This window comes from Mus caroli, unplaced genomic scaffold (assembly GCF_978045245.1).
Source record: "Mus caroli unplaced genomic scaffold, Mus_caroli_1 scaffold_4, whole genome shotgun sequence".
In the NCBI taxonomy this organism is placed as follows: domain Eukaryota; kingdom Metazoa; phylum Chordata; class Mammalia; order Rodentia; family Muridae; genus Mus; species Mus caroli.
Window position 1 is genome coordinate 22711370 of NW_028227259.1, and position 13477 is coordinate 22724846.

At 52.9% G+C, this 13477-nt stretch overlaps 2 protein-coding genes across 2 annotated transcripts; one reads left to right on the forward strand and one right to left on the reverse strand.

The window, feature by feature from the left end:
• The first annotated feature begins 131 nt into the window (after positions 1-131).
• On the forward strand, positions 132-7612 carry Asic3 (acid sensing ion channel subunit 3). Its single transcript, XM_021162919.3, has 11 exons — positions 132-4049; positions 5188-5338; positions 5591-5718; positions 5881-6070; positions 6162-6218; positions 6317-6464; positions 6735-6826; positions 6903-6982; positions 7078-7149; positions 7276-7334; positions 7447-7612. The coding sequence occupies exons 1-11, from the start codon at positions 3513-3515 to the stop codon at positions 7523-7525; spliced, it is 1593 nt and encodes a 530-aa protein (XP_021018578.1). The 5' UTR covers positions 132-3512; the 3' UTR covers positions 7526-7612.
• A 1343-nt stretch (positions 7613-8955) lies between these two features.
• Positions 8956-13366, reverse strand: Cdk5 (cyclin dependent kinase 5). The gene is made up of 12 exons (XM_085836519.1): positions 13238-13366; positions 12587-12675; positions 12438-12505; positions 12288-12348; positions 12124-12180; positions 10731-10826; positions 10506-10580; positions 10268-10364; positions 10029-10099; positions 9555-9614; positions 9372-9452; positions 8956-9233 (listed from the first exon to the last, which is right to left on the reverse strand). The coding sequence occupies exons 1-12, from the start codon at positions 13272-13274 to the stop codon at positions 9147-9149; spliced, it is 879 nt and encodes a 292-aa protein (XP_085692645.1). The 5' UTR covers positions 13275-13366; the 3' UTR covers positions 8956-9146.
• Between the last annotated feature and the right edge of the window lie 111 nt (positions 13367-13477).

Here is a 13477-nt window from a genome sequence, read left to right on the forward strand (position 1 = left end):
ACCCAGGACCTCAGACTAGGCTCTGCCTCACCTCAAGTAGGACCGCACACCCCCAGCTTTATTCTTGCATCCGCAATGCATCTCTTGATCCGTTCTCCACACAGTTATCCTGGTTTCTAGCAGAATGAAGTGGTAATGGTCATTGTACAAGAAGCACCCAGCCTGCCAGGCTGTGCTGTTTGCTTCAGTCAGACTTGGTAAGACTACAGAGCCAAAAGCGAGACACTGGAGAGGCTGCTGCGCCATGTGTACACACAGACACAGTGCCAGTAAGATGGGAGCTAGCAGCAGGAAGTCATCCTTGGCTACACCAAGGTTGAGGCTAACCTGGCCTTTGTGAGAGTCTGCCCCAAAGGTGGAAAGCACAATTGCTATGAAATACAGTGTGAGGCTGATAGGAGTAACGTAAGCTTCATGGAAGTGGTGGGATGGTGGCCTTGCCTTGAAAGCAGGCAGCCTGTGGTCCCAAAGCTAAAGCTGCTATTGGCTTCTCAGGTGTTGAGGACCCTGTAGACTGCACCTGTGCTCCCAGAGCGTCAGCACTTTTTCTCATGCTGCTGCAGAGGCCTTGATCCACTTCACTTACGCCCGGAGTGTGATGATCCCTGCCCTTGGTACTGTAGGTCACTCCCCGAGAGTTCATCCCTGGCCAGCCACACCCAGGTTGTAGGACTCTGTGCAAACCAGGGAATGGATCGGGGGAGGGGAGCTGTAACTGCAGGGCCAAACAAGCATTCTGTATGTTTCATGTGGCAAAGGATGACATTGTCTTTCAGGAGTGACGGGTGCAGAGGGCAGAAACAGCTGCTATCGGGGGCTTATGTAGGACCACATATACTGCTGTGGGAACAAGCAACCCAAGAACCCTAGTCCATAGTGCCCTGGTTTAGTATCATCCTGGAATGTGACAGCCTGGGAAACTGACTTCTGGGGTAGCTTCCGTTGCCTAGCCACAGCACACACCCCAACCCCCAACAAATGCAGCTTAGAGCAAGGCCTCTGCTTTCCATAGACATGTCCCTTTGCCTGGCCCTACCCTACCCTTTATCCACCTGAGGCATAAAATCTCTCATGGAGCATCCAGCCCATTGGTTCCACATGCACACAGTCATCAGGCTACAGTGCACACACAAATTCTCTATCCCCTGGCAGCCACAAGATGACTGCCCACCAGGGAAGGGACCCTATGGTCAGTAGCTGGTGAGCCCAGCCCTGTGGGTATGTTCACCCAGTCACCGTGGCCTGGCTTTCCCAGCCCCTCAGTAGAGTACAGCTTGGCTACACTTGCTCTTAAAAGCTTCTTCCAAAAGTTAAGTGGCACATATTGGATTCCCACCCCTAAAACCCACAGTGTAATAGCCCCAGACAGTGGTCACATCTGTGCCATAAGCCCTTCTAGTCACCTGTCCTCCCTAAGATCTTACTTGCCTAGTCTTTGCCATTAAGCCTGGGACCTTTTCTGAAACTAAGCCCTGAATGCTTGTTAGGAGGATCAATGTCCATACAGCCAAAACCAGCACAGTGTGACCGATTGGTTGGTGGAATTATGTCCCCACCACTCATGGCCAGAAGCCACCAGGATGAACCTAGCAATCTCCAGTGCTTTTCAAAGATGTGGGGCCAGTGATACTATTGCTCAACAAGTGGAAAACCTGCTACCAAACCTGAGGACTTGTGGATGAGCAACTCCCAAAAAGTTATCCTCTGACCCCCATATGTGTTGTCACACACATACCCAATAAACAAATAAATAGTAAAGCAGCAGAAAAAAAAATGTCAATAATGGCCTTGTCTGCTTACTCTTGAGCATACAAGATTTTGCCCAATTCCTAGGTATATAGGGTAGATGAGACTTTACCCAGAACAGAACATGACAGTGACAGGAGCCGGCCTTGCACTGTGCAGATGTCCCTTGTACTCCTCCAAGCCAGCTAGCACTGAACTTGTGGGTGGCTTCCCCAGCACTGGAAGCCCACAAGCCCCATCCCAAAGCTCTCTCCTCATCTTCCTTTCTGCATTCCTGGAAGTGGCTCTAGGACTTGGTCACATGCTGCCTTTGCCCCATGCAGGACAGAGTGCAGGAGATGACTCAGTGGCCTGGAGTCCCCTCCAGGCATATTCCCTAATCAAGACTAATAGGAATGCAAAATGGCATCCCTGCTATTTAGGTGGGAGTGGGGGATCTGATGACATTTATCAAATTAGTAAGGCAGTGCCTTCAACCTAGAAACTCTTCTCTCTGTATAGCCCTGGCTGTCCTGGAACTCACTCTGTAGGCCAGGCTGGCCTCGAACTCAGAAATCCACCTGCCTCTGCCTCCCAAGTGCTGAGATTAAAGGCGTGCACCACCACGCCCGGCCCCAACCCAGAAACTCTTTCAGGGAGTTTCTCTATGATGTCAATAGCAAATCTGGTATTGAAAAGCTGGAAACACCAGTGGTTATCAGAGAAGACATAAGACAGCACTCCATATGGACTAGGACAAGTAATGAGGGTGCTTTCTGGGTTCTGGAGCTCATGATCCCTAGAATATGTTCATTTAGAGAAGAAGATGTAAAGAGGACCCTGGATACCTCTAGGACAGCAGGAGAGTCCATGGTCACTGTGAAGGAGGATAGCCTCACCAAAAGGAGGGTCTGAGAATGAGGTGGGGTCTGGGTCTCCAGGCAGAGAAGGATAGTCAGAAGACAGAGGCCACTGGATATGGAACCTGAAGAGGGCCCTTGTCATGTAGCATTACTAGGATGCTAGGGGCATAAGAAGAGATCTGCCTGGGCCAAACCTCCCACCACTCTCTAACTTGGTCAGAAGCCAAGTCCACTCTGCAAAAGAACAAATGATGTCAGATGGGTTCATGGAAGGGCAGGAGAGGCAAAAAGGAGAGGGGGTAGACTAAGAATCAGCCGCTGACCCTCAGGTCTGCATTGAGGGGCTGTGCCTGGGAGCCTAAAAGGCCTCAAAGGCATCCCAAACCCCAATGTCTATCTGGGTTTCCTTCAAGCCCTACCATGGACCGCTGTGGTTTCCTCCTGGCGCCTCTGGTCTCTGACAGCAGTGACTCCCCCCCATGCTGCACTAATGGCTCAGCCTGGGCCCCCAGGGACCTCCCCTGCCCCCCCAGACTGCTCTGCTTGCCCCCCAGCCCCCCTCATGCTGAAACCTAATCCTCTGCAGCAGCTTTAGCTCAGTCCTGCTCTGCAGCCCCTGCCTGCCACTACCTCCTGCGCCCTACTTGGTCTTTACTGCAGAGACCCAGCCCCACGGAGTCAACGCCTGTCTGTTCTGGGGAAGGCAGAGCTGACCGAAGTTCAACTCATCCAGTCCTATCAGGCCAGTACTTTCACCTGTCTTGGCTCCTCCCGTCTCTACCTTCTCCTTCTCCTCTCTCCGCATTCCTTGTGAGCTACTCGAGTCCCATTTCAATCCCCACCACTACCCTGCTAGCCCTACAAAACAGCTTCTGCGCTCCTTAGAAATCCTGTCTCCAGTCAGGAAACCTCCCTGCTCCAGCCATGAAACCTCCCTCCGGACTGGAGGAGGCCCAGCGGCGACAGGCCTCAGACATCCGGGTGTTCGCCAGCAGCTGCACGATGCATGGTTTGGGCCACATCTTTGGCCCTGGAGGCCTGACCCTGCGCCGTGGGCTGTGGGCCACAGCTGTACTCCTGTCGCTGGCGGCCTTCCTCTACCAGGTGGCTGAGCGGGTTCGCTACTATGGGGAGTTCCACCATAAGACCACCCTGGATGAGCGCGAGAGCCACCAGCTTACCTTCCCAGCCGTCACTCTGTGTAACATCAATCCCCTGCGCCGCTCGCGCCTCACACCCAATGACTTGCACTGGGCCGGAACAGCACTGTTGGGCCTGGACCCTGCTGAACATGCTGCCTACCTTCGTGCCCTGGGCCAGCCCCCTGCACCACCTGGCTTCATGCCCAGTCCGACTTTTGACATGGCACAACTCTACGCCAGAGCCGGCCACTCCCTTGAGGACATGTTGCTGGACTGCCGATACCGTGGCCAGCCCTGTGGGCCTGAGAACTTCACAGTGGTGAGCCAGTTGCCCTGAGACCCTATTTAGTGACTACAATCTTCAGCCTTGTCAGTAAGGAAACCTTAACACCCCTGCCTGGCTATCCCTTCCTTCCTGCTGGCCACAGGCCTTCCATCGGAGACATTCTTTCTGTCTAGTCCAGGAAGCTGCCTTGGGAGGCTATCTCTCTCCATCTCAGACATCTGTGCACCTGGCTATGCCTCTCATTGAGGACACCAATCCAAGCAAGCTGCAGGGCCAAGGGCTAATCAGTAGAGACACTTGCTCCTAGAGTAGAATGCAGTACCCTGAGACTATTCTGGGGCAGGAGAGAACTGATGTTCCTCTGCCTCCTCTGAATTTTGCCACCCCAAAAGAGGGCAAGAATACCTCCAATTACCCCTGTAGGGATACTGCTGTCAGGGCTTTGGTGAGAGGCAGAGAAGTTACACTGAGGCAAGAGGCTTCCCCACTCCATATACCTACATGTGAGACTAAGGACATTGAGATGTGGCCTATCAAGTTCCTTCAAGGAGGGTGGGAGAAGTGGTTTCTTTGTATGAGATCCAGTCTCAAAAAGTCCAAAGCATAAAACAAGCATGGGGGTGCACATCTTTTATCCCAGAACCTGAAAAACAGAGGCAGGAGGATCCCTGGGGATTTGAGGCCAGCCTCATCTACACAACATAAATTCTAGGACTACATAGAGAGATTCTGTCTCAAAAAAAAAAAAAAAAAATCTTAAGAAAATGAGGACAGGGTGGAAAATCAGATATATCTCCTAGACTTCATCAGCTAGGCTCCCCCTAGGTACATAAGCACATGCAGGGGGAGAGCACCCACCCAAGACCGACTGAGCTTGCACATCTGCCTCCAGAACTGGAAGGATTTGTCACTGCCATGGTGGCTCTTCCTGTGGCCCCAGCACTTGGTATTTGGAACCAGGAGGATCAGGAATTTGAGGCCAGCTCAGCTACATCAAAAGCACCAGACAAGCCCAGGCTACATAAGAATTTATCTCAATCCCTGCCCCTCCCTCCAAAAACCTAAAGGACAAAACAAAGAGAAGGGGCTCAAGGGGTGGTGTGGTTCCATTCCCAAGGGCTTGTTTGAGAGAGGGACTGTCCCTTTCTGTTCCCCCCACCCCCCCCCCCAGATTTTCACTCGAATGGGGCAATGCTACACCTTCAACTCTGGTGCCCAGGGGGCAGAGCTGCTCACCACTCCTAAGGGCGGCGCTGGCAATGGACTGGAGATTATGCTCGATGTACAGCAGGAAGAGTATCTGCCCATCTGGAAGGACATGGGTGAGGGCCACAGGGTCATTACCTGTGAGGAGGGATAAGGGTGGATGCATGCCTGAGGCTGGGAAATCACAAGACCATGGGAGGGAGGGGGAGGGGGAGGGAGAGGAGGTAGGTGTGTAGGGAGAAGTCCCAAAGCATGTAATTTTGTGAGAAGAGACAGGGCTGTCTCTTCTAAATCCTGAGGAGAGGGACTGCCAAGAGAGTCTCTCCTGGGAATGGAGTGTCTGGGGCCTTAAAGGCCCCTCCCTGCAGAAGAGACCCCATTTGAGGTGGGGATCCGAGTGCAGATCCACGGCCAGGAAGAACCCCCTGCCATTGACCAGCTGGGCTTCGGCGCAGCCCCAGGCCACCAGACTTTTGTGTCCTGCCAGCAACAGCAAGTATGTTGGTTCAACTGCCTGTGCCTCCCACCCTCCCCAAGCTCCTACCATCCCTAGAAGACCCTCAGATCCCAAGCCACAGTGCCTCAGCCTGACTGTGCCCCCCCCCCACACACACACCTCTATTACTAAACAGCCTATGTAACCTTGTCCCTCTGACAGCTGAGTTTCCTGCCACCACCCTGGGGTGACTGCAATACCGCATCTGTGGATCCCGACTTTGATCCAGAGCCCTCTGATCCCCTGGGTTCCCCTAGCTCCAGCCCTCCTTATAGCTTAATAGGGTGTCGCCTGGCCTGTGAGTCACGCTATGTGGCTCGGAAGTGCGGATGTCGAATGATGCATATGCCTGGTAAGGGACTGAGCTCTGTTGGGAGTAGGGAATGAGGATACCCTAGGGGGCGCTCTCAAGCTCTCAGACGGGTCTCTTCTTCCTATTCTAGGAAACTCCCCAGTGTGCAGCCCCCAGCAGTACAAGGACTGTGCCAGCCCAGCTCTGGGTAAGGCACATCTCTTCAGCCTCCCTGTCCCCATCCACTCAGACATTGATCACAACCCTCTGGCCAAGTGCTCCTGTCCCTTGCTTTGCGGCCTGCAGACGCTATGCTGCGAAAAGACACTTGTGTCTGTCCCAACCCGTGCGCCACTACACGCTATGCCAAGGAGCTCTCCATGGTGCGGATTCCCAGCCGCGCTTCAGCTCGCTACCTGGCCCGGAAATACAACCGTAGCGAGACTTACATCACGTGAGCAAGGGACATGGTAGCAAGGCTGGAGGCACTGTACCTGAGTCAAGGGGCTCCTAGCAGGGAACTGGACTGGAACCCTTTCGCACACAGCCCAGGCTAGAGTCATCTCTACATAACGGGTTCTGGGACTTGGGCAAACTGCTTAAATTTTCTGACTTGGGGGATGGGAACAACCCAAGGTTCTTGAAAGGGGCCAGAATGGTCACACCCACTTCCAGCTGGCCCCAGGTGGTATCCAGCAAGTAGTTCGTGCTTCTTTTCCTTCAGGGAGAATGTACTGGTTCTGGATATCTTCTTTGAAGCCCTCAACTATGAGGCAGTGGAACAAAAGGCAGCTTATGAAGTGTCGGAGTTGCTGGGTGTGTACTGAGTGCCTGGGTCTGCAGAGGTGCAGAAGGTAGGTGACCGTGAACTGACAGCACTCTGCCTCCACAGGAGACATTGGGGGACAGATGGGACTGTTTATCGGAGCCAGCCTGCTTACCATCCTCGAGATCCTCGACTACCTCTGTGAGGTGGGACAGAACCCCAGACACCATGGGGAAGAATCAGGTCACCAGCGTCTAAGAAGGTAGATGTTGGCCACCTAACTCCTGCCACTTGTCCCCAGGTTTTTCAAGACAGAGTCCTGGGGTACTTCTGGAATAGGAGGAGCTCTCAAAGGCGCTCTGGCAACACTCTGGTAACACTCCTTCACCCTCCCCCACCCCTAACATTGTAGGCCTCACCCCAAACCTTAAACATTTGGTCCAGGAGCTATAGGTGCAACAATATTGGCTGGTCTCCACCTGACTCCCTCTTCCCACAGCTCCAGGAAGAGTTGAATGGGCATCGAACACATGTTCCCCATCTCAGCCTAGGCCCCAGGTAATATGAAATATTCCCCATCATGGGGACAGGACAGGTTCAGAGGAAGAAGTGCAGGTCCAGGACAGAATAGGTGAGGGGTCCTACCCAGTGCTGTGGCTTGTCCCACCAGGCCTCCTACCGCTCCCAGTGCTGTCACCAAGACACTCACTGCCTCCCACCGTACCTGTTACCTCGTGACAAGGCTCTAGACCTGCTTGGCTGCGCCGTGACATCTTGGACATGCCCAGGCTGTACATCTTTGCCTTCTTTACCCTAATAAAGCTCTAGTACACGTGCCTCAGGCGTCTGCCTTACAGATCAGACACAAGACACAGCTTCCAGCCTCATCCATTCTCCAGCTGGGCCCTGGGCCCCAGTTAGACTTAACCATTCTCTTGAGGTGGGGTGGGGTAATTTTGAGACAAGCTCAGTCAGGCACACCTTAGTGAGGAGTTGATGAGGTCCTCAAACCCATTTTCTTTTCATTTTGTTTTTCTTGAGTACCGGGGACTACGCCTCGAGTGTGGAGGATGCCCGCCATGCGAGTGTTTTTCCATGGAAGTATCCCCCGTCACTTTTTTTCTGAGGCAGGGTCTCATATACTTCCAGCTGGGGTTGTACCATGCAGCCAAGGATTATCTTGAACTCCTAACCTCCCAAATATTGAGATTCTAGGCATAGTTGACTTCCCAGACCTTTTTATATCTTGTTTATTTAGAAACAGAGTCTCACTAGGTTTTCCAGATTACCTTGAACTCACTCTGAAGCCCACACTGCCCATGCAGCACTGCCTCGGGCTCCTTGGTAGTTTGGAATGCAGGCCTATACCACTAGGCTTACCTCCTACCAAAATCTAGGAAGGTAGTCTCTCCATGCCCAGAGCTTAGGTGACGGCCCATAGTGGGCATGGTCAGTAGGTATTCATTGCACCAACGGTGGAGAGCCGGAACGAGGTACTAACTAGCTCAGCGAGAAGGTGGAAGTGGCAGGCTACACGAGAACTAGTCCACGTGCAAGAACACAAATTGGCGTCTTGCTTTCGAAGGTTCTCGCCTTTCCAACCTCTCCATAGGAGCTGACAACCTGCTGAGACAGTGGGCCCAAGAGAGCCCTCCCTTCCCCTTCCTGTCAAGAGGGCACTCCTGGAGTTTTGCCTCAGCTCCAGTTTCCTACTCTCACTGTACCCCAACCCCTGGAAAAGTGGCAAACAGGAACTGGGAAGGGCTGTGCTTATGGAAGAGACCCACACAGCTCTGGATCTCTCCTGCCCTAGCTGACAACTCCAAGTGTGAGAACACAGATGTGGAAGGCTCTATATAGGATGCAGAGCTAGAGAGGCCTGGCCCATTCTCTCCTTCTGGCAAAGACTCAGCTTTGCACTCAGGCATCCTACCTCAGGACTGTATCTGGCCTTCTAGGCAGAGGAGAAAAGTGTGGAGGATTATGTAAGCTGAGTGTGGAGACAGGACTACCATGACACAATCAAAAGAACAGGGACCCTTGCCTCCTATTCCTGGTCTCAGGATACGTAAAGAGATAGAACAGACATGAGTAGCTCAGTGCACAAGCTGTGGGCCACATCACATTGCAGGAGTCCCCAGTCACCCTCCAGAGCCACCCCACCACCATATCATCAGACTGTGGGAAAGGAGCCAATTTATGAAATTAAATAAAGTCCACGGAGGGAGGGAAAGCCGCGGGCCAGGGTAACTCTGCCCTGGCTGGCCCAGCACAGCTGGCGCTCAGCATCCCACACCCGACTCTTCCACCCTCCTGGGAGGGAGGCTTAAACAGGCCAGGCCCCAGCCTGGCCACCGGGGGTCAGAGAGCCTATGGGGGACAGAAGTCAGAGAAGTAGGGGTGCTGCAAGGCCTCCTCTGCTGAGATGCGCTGCACAGGGTTACACTTCAATAGGTTCTGCAGGGGGGAAGAAAGGCAGAGGTGGCTCAGGCTAGGACAGCCCACCATCTTTTGACCCTCTGGGCAAGAATACAGTCTCCAGTTTCTAGTCCTGGACAGACAAATGGCCCCATCTTTTACCCGCCAGGCACCTACCTGCAACAGGTCCCTCCCCGTGGCATTGAGCTTGGGCACGACGTTCACCAAGGATGTTGTAGCTGGGTACATTGGGTAGGGCTGCAGAGGAGGGCCAGGCAGAGTCAGGCCACAGCACGGATCATAGAGTTGGAAAATAAAAGGGGCCTCTAACGAACCAAGACCTCCCATAGCCAGGCACACCTTATAGTCTGGCAGCTTGGTCATGGCAGGCCATTGTTCCTCAGTCGGTGTCCCTAGCAGTGTGTCCATGTGGTCAAGGGTCACTTGTGGGGAGGGTTACACCTACACTTGAGGGGCCGGTGGGGGGATTCCTCATTCCCACCTGACCTTCTCTTACACCACCATGCTCTATCCCCAGCCCAGCTTGAGATGAACCCCATTTTATGGTATTTAGTAGGAAACCCGACCCGATACTTGCAGTTCAAACAGACGAGTCATTTTTCTCCAAGAACCCTCTTCCTTCCTCCTAAGGCTTACTGGAAAAACTTCTAATAGCTTCATCAGGGGTGTCATCCTTACCAACAGTGACTCCATCCGTGCAAGGACAATGTGAAGGGCAAGCAATGGCTAACTCTCACCCCAGCTCTAGGCTCTATGCCCACTCCCTTTCTACAAAGAGGTGAAGGGGTGTAGGCTAAGGGCACTGGGAGGATATCGGAAGATCCTCTTCAGCTGGTCATCCACATCATTGCCGGGGAAGAGAGGTCGTCCTGCATTAGCCAGCTCTGCAGAGAAAAACAGGGATAAAAGAGTACATGAAGGACCCATCGTTCTGAGGTGCCCCTCTGCCTTCCAGCCCCAGCCCCAAGAGCTCCCTCTCCCTTCCTTCACAAGATCTCCTACTTGTTACCCCAACTGGAAAGGAGTACCTCTGCAGAACCCCAATGTGTCACCTGCAAAGATGCAGCCGGCTGACCACATGTCGATGGACGTGGAGTACAGCTTGGCCCCAAAGAGGACATCCGGTGGGCGGTACCACAGCGTGACCACCTGGAGAAGACCCCACCCACAGGGATCCCCCTCCCACTTAGAGAGCTGGAAGGAGGTCCAGGAGGAGGCTCAGAGAGCAAAGGAAACAAGGCGCTGGGGGACTCCCTCCCTTCAGCTTCATGTACCACTTCCCAGGCTCACCTCAGCAGAGTAGCAGCGGACAGGGATACCAAAGGCTCGGGCCAGGCCAAAATCAGCCAATTTCAACTCCCCATTCTGAGGGGAGATAACACAAAGGGAACATGGAGAAGGCCTTTTAAATGGGTCAGGATAGGCTCAGTTTCCTTCTCCCCATCCTGCTCCCTCAGTGTTCCCCACCCCTGGCTCCAGCGTCCACATTCTCATTCCCTGTTCCCAGAGCAATACCCTGTTTATGAGCAGGTTCTGGGGCTTCAGGTCCCTATGTAGCACGTTGCGGCTGTGACAGAATCCCAGGCCTTTCAGCAGCTGGAAGAGGAATGACTGGGGAGAGGTAAGGAAGAGGGAGTCAGGCCCACTACGACCTAGAGCCCATGTTACTTGCAGCCAGTGGAAAAGTCCAGTGTGTGTGTGTGTGTGTGTGTGTGTGTGTGTGTGCACGTGTGTGTGCGTGTGCATGTGTGAGTCCTCTGCAAGAGCAGAAAGTGTTCTTTGTTATTGTTTTGTTTGTTTACACAGAGGGATTCTCTGTGTAGCCCTGGCTGTCCTGAAACTCCATCTATAGATCAGGCTGGCCTTGACCTCAGAGATGCACCTGCTGCTGCCTCCCAAGTGCCTGAGTTAAAGACTAGCACCCCCACGCCCAGCTTGGCAAGTGCTCTTAACAACTGAGCTATCTTTTCAGCCTTTCATCTAGTTACTTTTGAGAATCTGCATTGCAGGCACTGGAGGGATGTGGGGGAGTACAACAGTAACCAAATTGTCCTTGCTTCTCACAGCATTCTGGTGGACCTTCCTGTATTTCCAGTCCATGTTGGTCTCCCCTACATAGCTGCAATTGGGTACACACACCATAAGCATCAACACAAATACAAAGTTCAGTATTACTCGGGACCCACTTCCCCTGAGACCTGGGCCAAGGCATTGGTCTTAGGCCTAGAATAGTGACTGGTACACAGCAAAACCTTCAGCAAATACTTATTGTGTTGGCTTCTCTCTCTCTCTCTCTCTCTCTCTAAGATTTATTTATTTTAAAATTATGTATGTATGTATGTATGCATGCATGCATGCACATGTGTGTCGAGGGGAGGAGGGTATGCACGTGAGTGCAGGTACCCTTGGAGGCCAAGAGTGGGTACCGGATCCCCTGGGTCTGGAGTTACAGGTAGTTGTGAGCTACATCAGTTGGGTACTAGAAACTGAATTCACATCATCGGGAAGAGTAGCCATCTGTCCAATCTCTTTTGTCTTGATTTGGCTTTGATGTTTAAGACAAGGCCCTGCTTTGTATCTCAGGCTAGTCTTAAACTTGAGATGGCCCTGCCTCAGCCTTATGAGTGCTCAAGTTAGAAGTATGGGGCACTATGCAGGCCCGGTATTTGTTGAATGCAGGACATAGTCTCTCCTGTGTCTCATCTCTGGAGTGCAGATGACATCATTGAAATCAGATACTGTCTGTGCAAGTCAAAGGCAACCACATAAATAACGTTCACCAAGACAAGTAGTCCTTGGTAGGCAGAAACAGGGTTCCCCTGGTACCCCAGTGCCCCAACCTGGCAGTCAAAGAGTGCTGATATTTATATAGGCACACCCACAAATCCTTAGACATCCTTCCTCTCACCTTCACAATCTCAGGGTCCAGGTCACCATTGCAGCTGTCGAAATATTTCTTCAGGTCCTAAATAGAGGTCAAGTGAGGAGAAGAGGACCTTAGTTCAACCTTAGTCTGGACTCCTATACCCTCCCATGATAAGTATGCCCCGCCCCCCCAAGCCCCTCTTTCACCTGATCACAGAACTCAAAAACCAGTGTCAGCTTCTTGTCACTATGCAGGACATCATGAAGCCTAGGGAAAATGAAAGGCTTAGCCACATCTCGAGGTTGGCCTCTAACATCCCAATACCAGCCCAGTCTAATGAGGAGGTTCTACCTTACCTGACAATGTTTTTGTGCTTCAGTTCTTTGAGTAGACAGATCTCCCGGAGGGCTGAACTTGGCACACCCTACAACATGCAAGGGGGTAATAGTTACACACAACCCAAGACAGACTTTAGACCCCCCTCCCTCCCAGGCCCTAGGCCTACCTCATCGTCATCATCCAGCCTGACACGCTTCAGAGCCACAATCTCATGAGTTTCCCGGTTTTTAGCCTTGAACACAGTTCCATAGGTGCCTAGAGGAAGGTTGGGGGTGAGGGAGAAGATCCTTCTCAGTATCTTAGTGTGTAAGGGTAAGTTCTCAGGGCAAAGGCCAGATGTGGAGTAGTTTTGTGAGTGAGGATGCCAAGGAGAAGGTGCCTAAAATAACTCAAGGCTTTAGCTGCAGGGAGAATCTGCCATAAACTCCGGGGTCGGGGGTAGGGTCGGGAAGTATCGAGGAGTCACCTAGGGGAGGAATGAAGGCCTGCAAAAATGTTAAGGTTGGAGGTTCTGCAATGAATTGAAGCAGGAATCCCAGGTGAGGTTTGCAAGTGATGCTGAGGCTAGGGACGAGAAATGCAGGAGGTGCCGCGGTTAGGAAGGCTGGTCCACAGAGACTGCTAAGGCTAAGAGCAAGAGTTTGCCGCAGATGCTAACACAGGGTTCATTTCTGCACTGGGTGCTGGGCTCAGCGGCCAGGGCTTTTGGCTAGTGCTGAGGTCGGAGCCTGCCGGTATAGCTGACGGTAAGGGAGCTGGGACTGCAAGTAGGGTCTTCAGAAAAAGACCTTGCAGGAACATCTCGTGGTTCCATTACCTTCCCCAATCTTCTCCAGTTTCTCGTATTTCTGCATTGCAGCGGCCGCGGGGACCCCTGCGGGCCCTCGGTTCTAAGACTCCCGGCCCTGGCGTTGCAGAGGAGGTGGTACTCACAGCTCCAGCCCCGCCCACCTGCTCACCACGCACTGGCATCTGGGACTTGTAGTCCCCGGGAAGCCATATTTCCCAAGAATGCCTGTGGCAGAGGACACGCGGACTACAAAGTCCAACAGGCTGC

Bases quoted from the DNA above. Each gene is read 5' to 3' on its own strand.
- Asic3 (XM_021162919.3), top strand. From the start codon at position 3,513: ATGAAACCTCCCTCCGGACTGGAGGAGGCCCAGCGGCGACAGGCCTCA. The intron at 6,071-6,161 runs GTAAGGGACTGA...TTCCTATTCTAG, and splicing joins TCGAATGATGCATATGCCTG to GAAACTCCCCAGTGTGCAGC. The intron at 6,983-7,077 runs GTGGGACAGAAC...ACTTGTCCCCAG, and splicing joins TCCTCGACTACCTCTGTGAG to GTTTTTCAAGACAGAGTCCT.
- Cdk5 (XM_085836519.1), bottom strand. From the start codon at position 13,274: ATGCAGAAATACGAGAAACTGGAGAAGATTGGGGAAG. The intron at 12,349-12,437 runs GTAAGGTAGAAC...CATTTTCCCTAG, and splicing joins AAGCACAAAAACATTGTCAG to GCTTCATGATGTCCTGCATA. The intron at 9,615-10,028 runs TATCCTCCCAGT...CACATGGACACA, and splicing joins AGCTGAAGAGGATCTTCCGA to CTGCTAGGGACACCGACTGA.